Genomic DNA, 19,795 nt, shown 5'->3' with positions numbered 1-19,795 from the left:
ACGGGGGGGGGGGGCACATGCTGGGCCACCGGGTGTGAAGTGTTGAGAGGGTGCGTGTGCTGGGGGTGCAGGAGGGCAGGGCGCCGGCGCAGGGCCAGGTTGGGTCGTGCAGGGCGGAGTGAAGCCAGGGCTGGGGGCGCCGAGACCCGGGGGAGCAGGAGGGCAGGGCGCGGGCGCAGGGCCTCGCTGGGTCGGCAGGTGCGGGAAGCCAGGGTTTGGGGGCCCGTCGGGCGTGGACACGGCGGCCTTGAGGCGGATGTCGAGGGGCGGGTCCCGGGCGAGACCCGGGCAGGTGAGATCCCAGGGGGCGTGGTTGGTTGGGGGGAAGCTGCCGCCTCGCGCACGCGCACCCGCCCCCCCCCCCCCCCCCCGCCGCGGCCCAGAGCAGCGCCCCCGGCGGCCGGAGGTGGAGCCGCACCCGCGGGCGGGGCGGGCGGGGCGGGCGGGGCCTCCTGGGTCCCCGTACACAAGCAGGTTTGCAGGGGACGGCGCGGCCCGCCCGGCCCCCGGCTGTCACGCGCCATCCGGCCGCACAGTCCGCCCCGCCCCGCCCCGCCCCGCCCACTAACGGAGGCGCGAACCCGGGAGTCACGGCCAGGGGAAGGCTGGGGAGGGCAGGGCTGGGCCTTAGCTGTGAGCCACGGCGAGGGGGGAGCGAGGGGGGGCGAGCGCAGGCCCGGTGGGGTGCGGAGAGGTCGGCCCGGTGCAGTGGCCGCGGCTTCAGCTTCCAAGGCCGGCGGTGCACGGTCCTAGACTTGGGGACTAGGGTGGGGGCGGGCCTAGGGCCGCTCGGTAGGCAGGGACCCGCTTCTTTGCAAGGGGTCGGAGGAGCCAGTGGCCCTCTCCCCTGCCGTGGGGCAGCTACGGAGCTCCTGCTCCCGGAGCAGTTTGGAGTACGTGAAACCCTGGTTCGCAACGCCGGGCATGGGGGCACAGTCTTGGGCACAGTTGGTTCTCAACACGCAGCCAGCTGGCGCCGGGGGCTCACAGAAAGCCACCCCGCAGCCCTCCAGGACCTCAGTTCCTTCCCGTCTAAGATCTGAAGATGCGCACACGATTTCTTTCACCTCGGCGACCCCTCAGGCTCAGCCCTACCTCAGGTCTTTACTCAGCAGTTCTGGGCCTCACATGGGCCTAGGACCTGCCACCTCAGCAACATGGGGTCAGCAGCCCCTTCTGTCATTAGCGAAAAGGGAAAGTCACATGAATCAAGGACAGTGAGAATAAACCTCCTGGCTAGTACATTAGACACCAGGGCCCCAGCGCGGGGAAGGCCAGACCCCTCTGCATTTTGCTTTTGGCCAAATCCTAACTGGCTCTCGGTAGAACTCATCCAGGTTTCAAGTCTATTATCCCCATTGGTACGTTCTTTGTGGCACCAAAGCTCCCAGAACTACTACCACTGGGGGTTGTGGGCCCCAACACATGAGCATTTCTTTAGGCTGTGCTTTCCAAAAAGTGGGCGAGGTCCTCATTAAAACTCTGGCCCGCTCGTCCACCGTGGAGCTGAGGCTAAGGAAGCATTTCTGGCTGGTGTGAGTGGGGCCCTGCGAGTTTCCATTCCTGTGCCGGAAGGGAACCCACGAGGGGCCAGGATTCCTTGGCAGAGGCTTGGAGAACCGAGGGACAAACGAACGAATCACAGGCGTTAAAAAGCTTAACAACATTATGCGTTTATTATATTTTATAGAGCCATGTTACACATGCGTGGTGCTTCAAACGGAGTTATCGTTAAATGTTTTTCTGGATGCAAAGCCATCTGATGCTTGATGCGGATGCCTTAAATACTATAATATTTCTGCATCTATGACCTATGAGCTAAGGAAAAACCAAGGACGACAATTCCAGAAATGGCAAAGAACATTTAAGAAAAGATGTACATGAGACACAATGCTAAGTCCTTGAGTCAGGGCCTACAGAAGTTACCAGCAAGTGAATAAAAACAGAATTGTTCTATGAAAATGGCTTGACCAATCACCATCCGTAGATAATAGAGCCTCGTTAACAGTTATGGATGTTGTAGAAAAAAGGTTATTGTGTTTGGTACTGATGCCCTTTCCCTGCCACGATGTATGCAGACATTGTGCGGCCCCCAGAGAGCAGCCAACAGACTGCAGCACAGCCACTGCCCCCGCCCCGCAACATCCCGATGCTGTTTCTTATGGCGTCTGAGTGTCTTGAAGGAAAAGCAATTTGATCAAACTTGCCACTTTGTGGAAAATCAATCATTGCGACTCAGATGAACGTGATTACCACCACACTCCCCCTCTGCAGACTCCCAGAACGCTGGTCAGAAACTTGGGGAGCGGGGTGACCGGCTTGCAGGAAGCTTGATTTGCCTGCTGACCTAAACTAATGCTCAGGTTCACGGTCAACATTCCCTTCCGGTTTTTCTAAGGGGAGTGGAGAAGTGTGTCAGCAGTACGCCACCCACCCCTCCCACGGCCCCACACGGCCCCAGCTTAAACATCCTCTCCAGCACCCTGCTGGCCTCTCTGACCTGGACAGGATGCCGGCAGCCTTCCAGCCGTGTATACCCCCCTACTTGTGGAGGGGCCCGTCTCCTTCTAGAAGCCTGATGCCACTTGCTCTAAAGGGCCTCACACCATCTTCATGCAACCAGGGAACCTGAGCGCACGTGAGCAGTGACCAAGTTGGCCAAGGCCAGTAAATGGAAGGTGCAGGAGACCTAGCCAGACATTCAGTGCTTCTGTGCAGGCTATGGCGTGCATGACCGGGGCGGCAAGGAAGCAGAGCTTGGGAGTTTGGGTGGCATGCACCTGCCAGGACCCGCTGAGCTTCCAAAGGGAATCAGGACAAAGGGCTACAAGCTACAAGGTTAGACAAGCGCCAGGGGTCTGAGGCCACCCCACGACGGGCAGGCCGGAATAGCTAGGAGGAAGCTAGGAGGGCAGGGTCATGGCACGAGGGAGACGCTGGTGAGCAGCCTCTGCTGCTCTCCCACTATACTGACCTCTGGGATCCTTGCTCTTGCTGGTGGTCAGATGTCCAGAAAACAGAAGGAACTTAAGGAATCAAAGATTAATCACATGGCTTTCCTAAGCCATGCTGATCCCAGGCTACAGAGGAGCCAGACACGGAGCCATCAATTCTCTCTGCCTGCAGTGTGAGGTGGAGTCCTCAGCTTCCCACTCAAACCCTTGGGGGGGGGGGGCAGGTGTGCCGGCGCCAGGGACATAGATAGAGGCGCGGTGCAACAGCTAGGTTTCACTGGGCGGAGCGGGGGCAGCAGGAAGCCCCCCTACTGCACCATGGCGGCTACTCAGGCAGACCGTGGGGTCTCTCTGGGTTCTTGCTGAATGGAAGGGACTGTCCTCTATCTGTGAAGAAACCATCTAGAGCTCTGCTCAGACACACTGGCAGGCATCGAGATACTATTCTGTCAAAAGGCCTTGCTTTAGTCAAATTCAGCAAAATAAGTGATGTTTAAAAGAAGTTGCACATGAACACCAAATGGGGGGGGATCTTGATTTTCCTCAAATCCTCAGGCCTTGAATCTAGGCACAGCACACAAACACCATATGAAACCAACAGCGTGAGTTCAATGTCACCTTGGAAAATAAATGTCACTCTGGGGTGACAGTTCTTTATACAAATATTATGCTTCCCCCGAGACCCCCCACTACCAAAAAAGGGGGAAAATAATAAGAAATCCAAAAATAGAAAACAACATCTTGTTAAATGTAAACTTATCCTCTGGAACTTTTATATTACATATGCTAGAAACATGCATTTATTTCAGCTCGGATGTAAGAAAATATGTCTATCAGTATTACTTATAAATCAGGTTAATCCTCAAGACAAGGGACTCACTGTTAGAACGCCACTTCAAACTGCAGTAAAATTACATCTTTAGCAAAATTATAAATTCTAACCACAAGCACGACGGGTTTCGGTTACAGCCAATGAGGACAACGGCTATTTTTCCACTGCCGCTCACTGACGAGCTTCCTACGTACACTACTGGGAATCGAGAGCGCCCCGCCAACCAGAAACCTGGGACATTCCATCGTCTTCCAACCCCCAATCAAATTCCTGTCAGAGATGAACTCTGAAGACCCGCAAGAGAAGACACATGGACAAAGGGCCCTGGGGAGCGATGGCTGTTCCCCGCAGAGACAGAAGGGGCACAAGAGATGACCAAGGCATCCCCCAAAGGATCAAGGCACAGAGGAAGGGGGACCTCGCTCCACACGGGAGCCTGGCTTCTCTGTAGGTCATGGTGTGGCTCTGGGGGGGCTGCTGGCGACACCTGCCCATGGCACCAGTCGGCTTAGCCGTGGGCCCTTGGGCAGGAGTCCTGAGGACAAGGCCAGGACCAGGCTCTCGTGTGGCAGTGCTGGGCGGGGGTGGTGCGGCATTTTCAGTACAGCCACCCAGAGGCTGCCCACCTGACAGTGGAGAGGGCAGGTACGGGCGCTTACACCACGGGCATCGGTGGAGGCCTCCACCCCAGGTCTAGTCAAAAGAACCACACGTTTGCACTGAGGCACGCAGCTTCGAAGGGGACCTCCGCCACCGGCTTACCTCTCTCCTGACTGCCAGATACAGCAAAGCCTGGCTTATCCAGAGAACAGCTGGGGTCTTCTGATCAAACTACCCAATGGATAACAGATTCTGAACGAATAAAAAAAAAGCGTCTCAAGTTAAATTTGTCATTTAGGATTCAGAAGGCACTTCAAAATTCCGGAGAGCCACAGGGTCACTGCTATTAGGTCACCAATCCTCCTGTACAGGACCGATGGAGAAGCTCTTAAGAGACAGGGCTACATTTTTGGCCTGATGGTGTCCTGGACATCTTAAATAAACCACAGATATTATATTAGCTAGTTTGTCTCAATTACCTCGCAGAGTCAAGCGTGCAGCACACACAGTATATTTGCATTTTGAGTACATGGGGATTTTGCTGTATCATGGCAGTTTATAAAATAGTCTCACAAGTCTGGTATTTGACTCTTAAGTAAAATTCAAGAATTATAATTGTACATTTAGGAGGTCACAACGTGAGAAGTACTCACTGAGTACAATATATCTTTATAATCTAATTACCCTGCCAGTCTGTGCTCGCTGTCCAGGTAGAAGCATGAAAGCCACTGGTGCTCACCCACGACACGTGCCAGCATTTAAAGCCTCTACCACATGGAGGAACCAAGACTCTCCTACCAGCAGCTGAGAACCCTAAGCGCTTCCTGTCAGACAAGCCAAGGACCCGCTGGGGCTGCCCTGAAGGCAGCCCGAGCAATGGAAGTGCCCCGGGTCTCCCCTCTGCTCGCGCCCCGTCCAGGTGACAGCTTACCTTGAACGCGTGCACACACAGGCCAGGGCGCAGCTGCTTCAGTCACACTTTTGCTGGGGGAGAGCTAAAATCAAAAACCTGTCACCAACGGGCCCGGTCTGGGGTACTCTGAGGTAGTTCCTTAACTCGGGATGCCTGTCACCTACTCTCTCCCAGAATTCAGCACGCGTAGGAAGTCCTAAAACATCTATGCACCGCTGCAATCACAAGTCACTGTAGTTGAGTGCAAAATAAAGGAAACTTGAGTTGCTTTATTTAGCTTCCAATTTCTGGGAGGCTCGAGAATTATAATTATTCTGGACAACAAAAGGAAATAAGACTGTGCTTACAGATCTTTTTCTGCCGTATTCTTTCTGTAGGATTGCTGTTTTATTGTTGCCCTTTTCTGTTACATGGGGTGTACACATCAGGTGGTAAAAGGTACAATACATTCTACAACTGAGCACCACTTTCTGTAACTGAACAGGCAAAGGAATTACACTGAACATCAGCATCTGGCAGTATTTTTCGGAAAAAAAAAGTGACTAAAATGGGTTTAAATTGATTAACACTATTAAATCACATCTAATATCTGATACTACATGATTCAATACAGCTATACGATACAATTATACAAAATGTGTTAACATCAAAGAATACAACCAAAATTAAGATAGCAAACAAAACCTATATAACTTTTTTTTTTTACAGGAAAATACTTTTGAAGTATGCATGTAACTGCCCATTCTTTTAAAGAAAATCTACTGCAAGCAAAGTTATCAACCTCCAGAAAAATCACACATAGCATTACTAAGCATATCCCCAAAAAGTGTACAATATGCACACTTGGAAAATACAAAATTAAAAAAATTGTAAGCAACAGGTGAGCTTCATATTTATAAGAATGTGAAAAGAAGTCCCATTTTTAGCACTGTTGTATAAAGAATTGTCTTTTGATGCGAAGTTCATGAATTGTCCTCCTGTTGGGACCACACTTTACAAAAACACCGTGTTTTTGAAACGAGATTACAGAGCAAGATAGAGCATCTTAGCAATGTCATCTTATTAAAGTTTTTTTTTTTTAATTTTTACTACTTTATCAAAACATGTCCCTTAGGTGTGTAGGATTCATTTTTAAAATTCTTTCCTAGAAACAATATACAAAGGAGAGGCATATTTATTCCCAATCACACTCCTGGAAGATGCTCCCCGGGGTCGAGAAGGGTCTTCTCCGTCATCTTCTCACTGGTTGTTTTTGGCCTTAGCGTGTGTTAAGATGTGAGATTTCAGGTTAGTTGACTGAGCAAACTTCTTATTACAGCCATCGAAGGGGCACACATAGGGCCTGTCTCCGGTATGGATTCGCACGTGTGTGCGCAAATTGAAGTCCAGTGAAAAGCGTTTCCCGCAGCCTTCGAATGTGCACTGTCGGGGAAAGACCAGAGATAACCCAACTCAGCGACCTGTGACTGTGATCAAGAGAGTGGGCAGCGCACAGCCGTGCCTAAGAACAGCCTGCCTCCCTCACCAGGTGCCTTGTGTCGTCACCACCCCCCCCCCCCCCCCCCGCCCCCCGTCCTCCTCCCAGCACTGGGGAAATGTGCCAGTCCCATTGCAGGCCAAGCGGGAAGGGACAGCTTCTGAAACCCAGGCACAGCCCTCGTGAATTATTTAAATATCAGGGAAGAGAGACACTTGGCGAAATACCAAGAATCTTCCTTAGGATCACGTGAAGGTCTTCGTACTTGTGTAAATGTTTCAAATAATAAAATACAAATGATTAGGAAGGTTTCTGGTGTCAGGTAAAAAGAACCATGTTAAATTCAGAGCTGCACTGCTAGTTCGTTCACTTGTTCTGGGTTTCTTAAAAACAAGACAAAACTTCATCGATACTTATTCTCATATGGTAACATTTTAGAAGCTGTCAATTGGTAATTCAATATACTTACACCAACTACAGAAAAAAAATTGCTTCAGTCCCACAGTGAACGCACTAGAAATGCAGTTTCAGGCTTGCTCTTTCTTGAGCAATCCACCCCCATCAACACCCCGATACACCGTACGCCCGTCTCCACTACTGGAGAGACTGCACACGAGGGAGACAGGACCCAGGGCAGCCCTTCCGGGTGCTTCATCAGGACCCAGGGAGCACCGAGAGCCCGAGTCTCAGTCTCTGGGCTGTGTCTCTCTAGCGCCCAGAGCCCCGCCTACACTTGCCGGGTAGTGCAGAGGAGGAAGGGACCGGATCTACCTGAAAGGGTTTCTCTCCAGTATGAACCAGTTGGTGTCGTTTTAGTTTTGAGCTCTCAACAAAAGCTTTGCCACACTCTGCACAGACGTGGACTCGGGGGCCGTGGGTGTGCAGGTGCTTTCGCATGGCAGAGTTATCCCTGAACATCTTTGTGCAGCCCTTCAAACAGAGAGAGAAGCTTAGTGGTTCATGCTGCAAACTGTTACAAAGGGTTCAACCACTTAAAAACAGCCTTCATTGACCCAAGAACTCCCCCACCCAACCTCCCCATTTACTGTTTACTCAGTATCATAGTAGAGATATTTAATTACTTAAGACAAAAACCGGATAAGCTGGAAAAGGCCTTCTCATTTAATGCAAACCCTGTGTTACAGATCAGGAAACTGAGGCTCAGAGATGTCTTTAAGTAGACTTGCCCAAGGTCACACTGATCATAGGAGCCGAGCTGGGGGTAGAACCCAGCAGCCTGGCGTCCAGCCACACCACAGCTGCCTCACCCAACTCTGACCCCCAGATGAAGTAACGGAAGCCCTGGTAAACAAATGGGGTTGAAATGACAGCAGTCCACCACTACCTTTGGTGGGCCCCACATTCTGTGCTGCAAGAATGGGCTGTCACTCTCCATCGCCTACTGTTCCCTCTTCTCTCTTTGCCTCTTTCCCCTTCTTGACAGAGAAAGAAGCAAGAGGGTCTCCAAGGAATGGCAACTACAGAAGAAATTGATTTTGTGAGACACCGGGAAAAGCAGCAGGCACACGGACACCGGAGCGGGGAGGGGGGGGGGGCAGATGGGTGTGTGGTGCTCAGGACAAGCATGGCCTTCACAATTTCTTCTGCAGTTGCTGTCCAGGGATGGAGTGGGTGGGGGATGAGCAGACAGCACAACAGGACAGCTTCACAGGCATGAGGCGGGGGGAGCCACAGCTCTGGCCTCCTGGCCCCCAGGGCTGTGCTTCCATTCAGCAAATGTAATTTTTAAAAAATGGAATTTGGAAAAGTACACAGAGAAGCTAGAGGGATGACAGGCACTCAGGGCCTAACTGTTTTCAAATGCTTCTTACTGTGCGTGCTGCCCCCCTCAAGGAACTAGTTTTACATTTCACAGTCTCTACATTAAACGTGGTGAAAAAGCACCGAAAAAGAACCCGCGAGTGGTCACTAGAAGGAAATTGCCCACTGAGACTCATCCTTCTCCAATTACTGATTTTTTAAAAATTCTTTATCCCATTAAAACTTTCTTCCCCTTTTCTTTTTCTTCACCTATGTGATACTTCTTTTTCTGCTAGTTTTTAATCCATCCAATCAAGTGTGAGACAGACCCAACCCACACCTCAAAGTCACTTCTTAGGCGATCCTTTTATTTGGAAGGCTAATCACATTTGAAAACAATTAAGCAACCCTCTGATAACACACAGTTAACAGGGCAAATTAAGAAAATTGTGAAGGAAATGTAGCTTTATTAGGCTTACTTTAGCAACATCCAAAATAATTTCCAAATTTCAATGAGTTTACAGTCTCACAAAGGTCCATGGGTGAGATACAACCCAATGTCCTAAGACTGACTTCTTAATAATCCAAAAAGAATAACATCCTAACATCATATATTCAATATATAGTAAGAACAAAAACACTGGCAACCTACAGTAACCCCATTTAATAGTATTTATGTGGCCTTCACTGAACAAAACTTACATCACAAATATCGCTCTTAAATTTAGAAACCAAAAATTATAGTTCCTCAATTAATAGATGGAAATTAAAGTGCAGATTGCTTATGAGCTCTCTAAATCTTCATTGGCAAGTTAATGAACACTTTTCCCCTAGCATTACTTACTTTATGAGGGCAAGCTATTGTTCTTGGAGCATCATCTTCTTTAATTTTTCTTGGCTTCATTCTTACCAAAAAGAAAAAAAAAAAAAAAAAAAAAAGAAGAGAGAGAGAGAGAGATTTGTAGGAGTGGGTAGACTCATCTGGCATAAATCATATAGTCCCCTATAATGTTTTCCTTATAGATACAAACAACTAGGATTACAGAATGCATCCAGGAGGGAAGGGCTGCGACCACCACATTCACTGAGAACCCGGGACTGGGAAGCGTCCTTCCCGTTTCACAGCTGCGGATGCTGGTGCTCACAAAGCCTCACAAAGGCTGAGCTGCTGCCATGGATGGTCTCACAGCGAGTGAGCTGGGGCAACTCAGACCAGCAATGAGGTCTGTGTGCCTCAAATATCAGCTCTTTCCTCCAAGCTCTTTAAATAACGCAAGACCACCAGCCCAAAACACAGAGGAATCTCCTAGTGGGAGCTACGCAAGGTATCCAAGAGCAGCTGCTGTGGTAACAAAGACACCTTGTGAAAAGGGAGATTGGGGGGTGGGGGAGGGTGGGGGGACTTAAACACAGATCCCTACAAAACTGCTTAGAAAAAAGGAGGGAGGGTTCATTTCATACTGACAGACATTATCTTTAGGAGAGATAATTTTTTGAAAAGGGTACAGAATAGTCCTTGTAAACAGAAAATCTTTCATATACATTATCTCTGGAAAGAAACATAGTACATGAACTTGGTATTGGTGTTTTGGGGGAGGAGCCTCTAAGGACTGGTGGACAGGTGGAACACCCCATACTCTTTTCCACTGTTGAATTTTATCATACTACTACTTTTGGTGGCAGTGGTGGGAGGGAGATTACAGTTTTTTCAAAAAATAGGTTGTTGTTGTTTTAAATAAAAAACGACCGATCTCTGGCCCTGTGCAGACTCACTGCCCAGAGAGCTTATTGATTTGGTAGCTTACCTACCTGCTATTTCCACTGAACCAACCTTTGGTCTTTTGTCAAAACTTTCTCTCCAAATACTCCCTACAGATCTGTGTGTGGTAGAGGGGTGAGAGATTAAGAGTTCCTAGAGAGACTAGAAAAAAAGATTTACATCTCCGAGACAGACGTTCCTTCTGTCCCGCCGTTTGCTACCTCACTGTCCTACGTGAGGATGCACAGTTAACAAACAAGCAACGAGGTCAGCGATGTCTTACCAGTAAGAGCTAACTTACCAGCACTCTCTCATCACAAAAGATTTCTGCGGTCATCTTTAAGTTAGCAAAGGCCCTGGCAAAGGTCCTTCTTCACCCTTGATCTGGGAAAGGCATGCCCTGAAGTTTGTTTTATAAAACCTCAACTGGCAAAGTCACCTAGTTAAACTCTCCATCCCTGGAGGAGCACTGGTGAAATAACTTATCTGGCGGCTGGAACCGACTTCTCGGGAGTCTGTTCAAGACTGTGTGAATTTCCTACTTTAAATTCTGAGAACATTTCCAGCTTGGTATCCACCCCCATTCCAACCCTGTAGATACTCACTGGCTCTTGTACTTGAGGGATTACCCCATCAGCTAGCAAATATTTTCTAAATGTTTGTTGGGTACAGGGCTCTGAACTAGCTAGCCTGTTATCTTAGGTACCATTAATCCCTGGAGCTGGAGTCTGAGCTCAAAGAACTTCAGAGGACAAAAATTTGGTACCACTGTACCACCTGCAGGTTAGATCAGAGTTTGGAAAACAACAGCAGTCCACAAGAACGAGTTCTACTCCAATCAATCAAGTATTAATAATAATAACTTAAAAAAAGGGTCTATTAAGAACCAGGCTTCAGTCTTCCCAATGGATAATGTTTACTCTTTGATGATTACACCGAAATGCTCTGTACGTCTCAACTGTGGACATGGCTAAGTGATTGTGTCTGTCCAAATTTGCAAGAGTGGTATGCCCCTGAGAGGGGGTTAATTTTATTGTGTACAAATTATGTTAACAAACTCACTCTTAAAAATGTCCACTGGGTTCACAGGTTAGTCACACAGACAACCATCTCCTGTCCCCACCCATCTGGGGTTCCAATGTGGGGGATCAATGTCAGTGAGGTACCTGCATCAGTAGGACAGGTGTGCCCATCCCACCACCCTACCATTTTCTCAAATTTATTCCCAGGAACATGATTTTTAAAAATGTTTTATCACAACAATTTTCAAATATACTCTAAATGAAAGGGCATAGTCCCATGCATGTACCATTTACCAAACTCTCGATTTCTTAACTGTTATCATTAAGCAGTATTTTTTCTTAAAATGTCATGTGCAAAATGTGTGCCAGCATGTAGCAATATAATTGATTTTAGAATGAAAACTTAAAATGTATTTGGACAAACACCCTTGGATGCAAGAAGGAAGTGAAAGGTTTAATTGCAGCCACTCTTAAGCTCCTTGGCAAATCCTCCTTCTTCACCAGAGTGGCAAATGAGGCGGTGTACGTTGGTGCCTTTTCTATTTTATTTGAAGGCAAACACTGAAAAGGTCATTTTCCAAAAACTAGATTGAAAGTGGGGAGTTTTTTTGTGAGTAAAGACTAAAATTAAATCTTCATGGCACCAACTGATATATAACCTACAAAATAAAGAAAAGCACTTGAAATCCTAAAAAAATTAATTTTTAAGAAGATGACTCAAATCATACACTGCTACTTGGTATATCTTTTCAACCTGCCCAAACCATTCATGATGTCCAAGATTTGAGTTTTTCCTCGACTAGGATATTTTACAAAGGGTGCCACCGACAGTGGGCAGAGGCGCTGCTGGATCCCTCTGGGGGCCCCATGGGTGGGCCTGGCACAGACTTCTACCAGCTGCATGACCTTGAGCAAATCACTTAATTTCTCAGCCTCAGTTTCTTACTCTGTAAAAAGGTAGAAGGCTACTATGTGCTTTATAGCTGCGAAGACTAAAAGAGAGAATGTACCTGAAGCTCTTGGGGAATGACAGTTATTCTCATCATTCCCGGCTGTGTGTTAAATGGGCCTAACCTAAAAATAAGTTCATTCCTTGGAGGGAAAAAAAAAAAAAAAAAAGGCCAGTCATACTTAACAACCCAGAAGGTTCTGATGCTCCGAGCCACTGTTTTCAATTTTCAACTAAAGGGCTGCAGGACTGTTGAGAAACAGCTCAAGTCAGTAGGAAGGTACCTTTGATAGATTATACATTACATGGAGGAGCCAGGTACCCAACAAGAGAAGCTTCCTGTTCAATGAGAATGGAGAGCATGCCCCGGGCAACGTGGACACTGGTTCTACCCCCAGCTTACTCTGCCAATGTGGTGGGAGCCAGGACCAAAAAACTGCAGGAATCTCCTGGCACTGCTTCCAGCAGGGCGAAACCTGAGTTCTAAGTTAAAGCTCAATGTCCCAGATACGGAGAGGAAACATTTTTGAGGCAGAGTATTGAATGAAGATAAGCCTGTTCACAGTAAAATAAGCTCAGCTGCCTTCAGCCTGGAACCCCACCCTGGGGCCTGCGCTCCTGGGGCAGAGGCTCTGGTGGAAGGCCACTACCATCTGCAACCAAACTCACCTCCCTTCTTGGTGCAAGGAGTGGTGCCTCCATCAAATGAGGCCAAGTTCGCTAGATAGAGTATCTCCTATGCAGATAGTACATCTTCACCTGTTTTCACCTGACGGTACTTCTGGCTCTGCTACCACATCTCATCTTTACACTAATCCTGCAGGGAAAGTCTTGGGCTGGGTGGTGGCCAACAATGAAAATAACTGAAGACCAACCTAACTACTCCGAATTCTGAGCTTTCTAAACCAAAATTTTCTAGAGGGCTAACTGTAGTTAATGAAAAAGGGCACAAAGACTGTTAATTTAATCAGGAACTAGAGCTTGCCAGGTCCCACCCACTGACCACTTTTTGAAGTATTTAAAAAAAGAACAAAGTCGCCTCCCCAATTCTAGGGCTTTCAAATGAAAGTCCTCATTTCTTATACCTGCCCCACTCCCACCACCATGTAACTGATTTACTTACTACCAACCGATTTTCTAGGCCTGATGTGACAGGAACCTGAACCATTCTCTGGTCAGTTCCAGGTCCAGTGTGGAACCCCATCACCCAGCACACAGAGGAAAGGGAAAAAGCAGCTAACAAGCTACCTTGAGCCAAGAGCTGAGTCAAGGTGGATAAAGAGTGGAAGCCAGCAGAACAAGTTCTGTGGGTCTTTACAAGAGAAGAAGATGGTGTCTGCACCCCAACAGTTTGAAACTTGGTGCCGCTTTGGCTTTCGGAGTCCCAGGCACCAAGGCCTGGGGCCCCCGGAAAATCCTATTCAGTGGTTGGTTACACACATTCTCAAAACCTGAGGACCTGACAAAATAGGGCATTCCAGGCTCCGATCTCTCACCACCGCACTGTCCAGTTAAGAGACTTGTTTTACAGGATCTAGTCCATGATACTAAGGACAACGGGGATGAGCCCAACCCTCTCCCCTCATTTTGTATACACTGTTAGGATGAGCGAGACAAAATGAAATCTTTAACAGGTTCATTAGAAAAGAAACACACACTGTATTCAGATGATTATGTAAATATACTGGCTACTGTAGAATCTAACCGTGTTGCTAGGATCACATTTCTTGCTCTAGGAGTCCAACACAGTAGCTTTAGGACCAAGGAGAGACTTATAGAGTCAGGCCAAACAAGTTCTCTCTCTGCACTTCAAAAATCATCAAAATTTTATACCCACTTTTAGGCCACAGCTTTCTGAGCACTGCCTCGCTCTTCAGGGGGTTTCTGATTCTTTTCCTTTTTAGAGAACTTTCTCCCATAGTACCAAGACCTTCTGGCTTCTTACTTATTCTATGCACTGCTGACCAAACTCGACTTTTCCTCAAGAAAGCCCTACAACTCACCAACTTTCTGTTCTAAACTGAACGCTGTTTCTAGCCTGCCGCACAGCTGCCCTCCTGATTTTCTGTTCCCCAGACTCTTTAGGAAGGCTTCCTCTTGATGTGTGTCGTTTTCCTGGAGTATATCGTCAGGTAACCCCCTCAGAAAGGGTGCATGCAACATAGAACAAATCCTTAGTGTCTACAATGGCCGCCTTTTTGCCCTGTATTTGACTGACAGCTTTGCTGAATCAAGAATTCTGTTTATAGTAACTTTCCTCCCAAATCTCAAAACGTGGTTCCAGTCTTCTAATTATCTATTGCTGGTGAAGAAAAGTCTCATTCAGACCTAGTAGGGTTGAAGGCAGCCCTGAGGCAGATGCAAGGCCACGTGGGAAGCAAGCAGAAGCTTCTATTCTGCAACAGCAACACGTGCTTCCCGAATGTGGGGTTGAAACCTCAGATTTTCTCTTCAGGAAACCAGGGACAAACTTTCAGATCAACTGCCCCAATTCAGCAGTGAGGGTGAACAAAGCCAAGGGTCACCGACACCTCATCACTGCTGCTCAGTACCCCCAGGTTCATGCTCTCTGTAAAACCCTGTCACAGCCCTCTGTTCCTCCACTGAAATCATCCATCACTCTGCAAGTAGAATTCATTTTTTTATTTTTTTTGCAAGTAGAATTCAAAGAAACGTTACTCTCCTCCCTCTCTCTTGGACCTCCTGACCACTCCCTGGGCCTTCCTGAGTTGCTGGGTCTGTCTGAATGAGCCCTCTACCCTGTTGCTGGTTCCCTTGTGCTCCGATCACAGGGTTTTCCCAAGACTGTCTTCTCCACAATTGCCCTCTCACAGCGCAGACGTCCATGCCACTTTCAGCCTTTGCCACTGCCCATCGGATGAGTCTAGCCCTGGCTTCCTTCCTAAAACCACCTCAAGTCCAACACAGATGATTTATTAGCATCTAAAACCAAACAATACCCACCCTAAACCCCAAACTGGCACCCTCTCCCAACCCCTTGCCACCTGAGGTACAAAATGTTGAACATCCATTCTGATTCCTCCTTCCCAGAGACACACACCCAGTCTTTTTTCAGTCTTTCCACCAACTCCTGCCACCCAGTCACATTTATTCTCTTCACTGCAGTCTGGCCCCTGCAATCCTGGCTCAGGCCCTGGTGACCTCTCCCACTTCCTGGCTGTACCTGCGCCGACCCAGCCTGGGGACAGCAGACATGTCAAGTCCATCTTTGATCACAGAGCCCCTTCTCTACTGCTCACACACCTCTGCAGCTGTCCGCTGCACACTACAAACATCCAGAAATGTGGGTCCAGTATTCATAGGACTCAATGATCTCCTACACTCCAACTGTCTCCCTGTGAGCAACTGAATTCCGAGCCAAACCCACTTATTCTTTTCTAGGCATATATCATATGGGGATTGAGTATGTACCTTTTCACTGTGCTCATGCCACACTAGCATTAGCCCCACCATGGAAAACCCACCTGCCCCCCAAATCTCAGTGTTCTTCAAGGCTCGAGTCAGATGCCACCCTCTCTATAAGGCTTTCCTTGACTCCTGCATTCTGTATCTCTACCCCTGGGGACAACAGCCCCTATCCTCGCTAATTCCAAGCATGATAACAAGAGATTACTACTTTAAACACATACGATAATGCTTAACACTGGCATGCAATTGGACTCCAATCTGCCCCCAAACTCTAACCTCAATGCTGACTATGTATCTACAGATTCCATTTTTATTTGTATTTTGGGGGAGAGGTATGCGGTGAGGACTGAGTAGCATACCTCTTTAAAATAAGAAAGGCAACAAAAGCTGGGACTCATGTCATTAACAAAAGGACAGAAGCCTTAACTTTTTTTGTTCAGTTGTGATCAATTAGAATGTAAAGTCATGTATACCTTCCCTATGGCTGCAGCTTCACGGGACCGGAGATTAGGACACAAACCCGTTTACTACAACAAATCTGACTCTAATGTCCATCTGATACGTGGGGGAAACCAGGCTCCCAATGGCAGGGAGCAGGGCTGGGAGAAACCAAGACACTTCAGGGTCTCCAGCTCTTATCCACTCCACTCTGCTCTCAAGAGAAAAACGGATGAGGAACCCACTCTGTCCCTAGATGGTATGGGATCACAAGGCTGTCTCTCTTCCTCATCCTGCCCTTGCCTAAATTTCCTGGCCAGTCCAGGCTCCATTCAACCTCAGGGTGAGAAAAGAAGTCATCGGTCTTCCTGCTCCAGAGTTTATTAGTTCTTTTCATCTTATTAAAAATGGTCTTTGAGTGTGTTCTCACGTCTTCATAAAAACTGTCCAATGGTGCCGGGAAATAAATACCACAAACAAAAGGGGCAGAGGCTTCTGCAGGAGCCAACCTGCTTTGGGCAAAAAACAAGCTTCCAGAGGGTCCAGATCTTCCTGACTGCTCACCTTGGCCGGTCACAGGGGTCCCTACCATGAATTTTTTATCTCTTTCTATCATGCCCGCTTAAATTAACAAAACCCCAGGAGCTTAACTGATAACACACTGAAATATGAACCGATGACTCCTTCCCAGGGTTCAGCTGGGCCCGTCCAGCACCGACCCAGCCCTTGCAGCTTACTCCAGCACAACACCCTCCAACTTACAACGTCTACAGAGAGGCCAGGAGCTGGTGCAAAGAGGCCCTGTTTCCAAACAAATTCTTTTTGATTTTATTCATTCACAAGCAGTATCAATTACGGAATTAAGAGGTTATTTGCTTCGTCTCACTGTCTACAGGATCTAAAATGGTGCCATGCACATTAACAGCAAAGTTACCACTAAAAACAAAACGAACTGCTTTTGTTTCCATAGGTTTCCCTGGAGCAAGACTATGAACCAACCACCACTGTAACTTAGACACAAAGAACGCAGCTGCTGACTCTCCAGTACTTTATGTAATTAGAAAGAAAGGAAAGTTCTTAGGGCTTACCTAGCAAATTCTGCCAGTTGTTTGGGGTCTGAGAGGTCAATGCCAGGTATCCCTCCAGGAGGAAGCTTCTTCCCTGTCATGTACTCTGAATAATCAGGAGGGGAGTTCTCTCCAATGATCTGCTCTTCAACCACTGTCTCATGGTCAATATCTTTTTTTTCATCTGAAACACACCATAAGATTAATTATTTTAGTGGAGTAAAAACATGTATGTGGGGAGATAAAGAACTACGAAATGTGCTTTCATTAGCAGCTTCTGGAATGGGTGATTTATAGCCACTAGCCCTATTTCTTAATTACCCAGTCTTTCTCCTCAATCTCCTGAAATCCTGTTTCTGCTTGAAGGTCACCAAAATCTGCGATGTCAAGCCCAACGGACCTTTGTGCAAGTGCTCCTTCTTAGCCCATCAGGAAGGTTCCCCATTCCTGACTCTGCATTCACCTGCCTGGTTCTGCTCCCACTTCTCAAACTGGCTTCTTGTCAAACTTCCTTGCTTCTCCTCCCACCACTTCTCAGAGTTCTACTTTCAGTCCACCCTACACATTTCCTGTTAACCAGCAACGTGGCAATGCTGACTTGAGTCTGATGCCCCAGCCCTCACCCTGTAGCTGGTCTCCTGCCTCCCCCCTCCAGCCCCTCATTCTCGCTGTTATCCCTCACTCCTTGCTCCCATATGATGGCTTTTCAGTTCCTCACGAATATTCCCAGCCCTTCACCCTAACCCCATGGCTCATACCCAGACACTTTATAATTACAGCAGTTTGTAACTACAGTCAGCCTCTCCCACTAGATGGTAAAAGCCACGAGGATAGGGATCCTTGTCAGATTTGATCCCCAGGTAACCCCAGAGCCTGATTCAGTCTGCAGAGTTGGCCTTCAATAAATACGTGTTCACAGAATGTAGGACATCTCTACTTGTCAGTCTTACTATTGTCACAAACCCATGAGGCTTTAAAAAAAAAAAAAGGGAATACTGACCCCCATAATTAATCTCCTACATCCCAAACACCAAATCCTATGGATTTTTAAAAGGTCTTCTCCCTTTGTTCCACTGCCACCAAGTTAGTTCTTATTATCTCAAACCTCAACAACTATTGTAATTTCTTAATTTATCTTCCCAATTCCATTCTCTGCTGTAATGATGCTATAAAGGATCAACTGATACAGAAAATGCAGCCGATATATTTTCACCTGGTTTGAACCCTTCAGAGGTACAAATTATACTTCAACTTGGCATCCTGGGTCCCTTGCTGCCTGGTCCCAGTTTACACAGCTAGTTGGACCTTCCGTTTTTCCTAGGCACATGCCCTAGCTACTGCAACCAGGCTGTGTTCTTCCCAGGTTAACTCACAAACATCTGGCAGGAGAGATTCTTCAACAGCTTGTTGATTCTACTGCTCTAGCCTCAGATTCTTACCTTTTCCTTGAACTCCTACATTATTTCTTGATAACAATGTTGACAAACTCTAAATCATGCTGTTTTGATTTTTTTTTTGTTGGTTTTGCCTCTGACACTAGGGTGAAGTACAGAGGCCCAACTGGTTGGTCTTCAACCCCTTTGGTGCTGAAAGCAAAAAAATAAAGATGCTCCAAAGTTTTCTATGCTCACTGAAATGTTCTATTTCTCCATCAAAATGTTTCACAAAGAACAGTAACAATAGCTTTCTGAATTGAAAACTAGCTTGTTCAAGTCTTACCTTTCCACCAGTGTTACAAAAATAAAATGAAAAGGGGTGTCTAGGTGGCTCAGTAAGTTAAGTGTCCAACTCTTGATTTTGCCTCAGGTCATGATCTAAGGGTCATGAGATGGGGCCCTACATTGGTGTAGGGTTGTGTGCTGAGCATGGAGTCGGATTCTCTCTTCCTCTGACCAGCCCTCCCCACGTCCCTCTGCGTACCCTCTCTCTAAAGTAAAATCTTAAAAACAAAAATCCCACAAAACCAAAACCCAAACAAACCATACCCTCTAAGTGACGTCACTCACTATAAAAAAACTATGCCTAGCTGTTTATCACCAGGATCTCTGACATCAGGGTATGAGGACAAGATAAAGACAGAATGTAGGGGAGCCTGGGTGGTACAGTCAGGTCAGCCTCCCACTAGTTCAGGTCATGATCTTGGAGTTGTGAAATGGGAGTCCGTGTTGGGCTCTGTACTCAGTACAGAGTGTGCTTGCGTTTCATTCCCTCTGCCCCTCCCAAGTAAATAAATAAATCTTTAAGATTTTATTTATTCATGAGACACACACACACACACACACACACACACACACACACACAGAGGCACACAGGCAGAGGGAGAAGCAGGCTCCATGCAGGGAGCCTGATGTGGGGACTCGATCCCGGGACTCCAGAATCATGCCCTGGGCCGAAGGCAGGTGCTAAACCGCTGGCTGAGCCACTCAGGTGTCCCAAATCTTTTTTTTTAAAGGTAGAATGTAGGTTCACCTGATTGAAGTGGTCATTATCATGTTCAATCAACCACTCCCAGTGATGAAAAGCACAGAACAGGATACTCTTAAATGTCTCTCTTCTCCTACCACTCTTCATTTTATTATTTTTTAAAAAGATCT

At 47.4% G+C, this 19,795-nt stretch overlaps 1 protein-coding gene across 1 annotated transcript in view; it reads right to left on the bottom strand.

The window, feature by feature from the left end:
* Positions 1-1,652: 1,652 nt before the first annotated feature.
* Positions 1,653-19,795, bottom strand: part of YY1 (YY1 transcription factor) — a 33,227-nt gene continuing 15,084 nt past the window's right edge. The window contains exons 2-5 of the mRNA XM_038545711.1: positions 17,223-17,385; positions 9,382-9,442; positions 7,548-7,706; positions 1,653-6,721 (exon numbers count right to left, since the gene is read on the bottom strand). Coding sequence (XP_038401639.1) covers positions 6,539-6,721; positions 7,548-7,706; positions 9,382-9,442; positions 17,223-17,385 — 566 coding nt within the window. The 3' untranslated portion in view covers positions 1,653-6,538. The remainder of the gene's footprint in view (positions 6,722-7,547; positions 7,707-9,381; positions 9,443-17,222; positions 17,386-19,795) is intronic.

The sequence above is a fragment of the Canis lupus genome, chromosome 8 (genome assembly GCF_011100685.1).
Source record: "Canis lupus familiaris isolate Mischka breed German Shepherd chromosome 8, alternate assembly UU_Cfam_GSD_1.0, whole genome shotgun sequence".
Classification (NCBI taxonomy): domain Eukaryota; kingdom Metazoa; phylum Chordata; class Mammalia; order Carnivora; family Canidae; genus Canis; species Canis lupus.
This window is presented reverse-complemented; position numbering and strand designations above follow the sequence as displayed.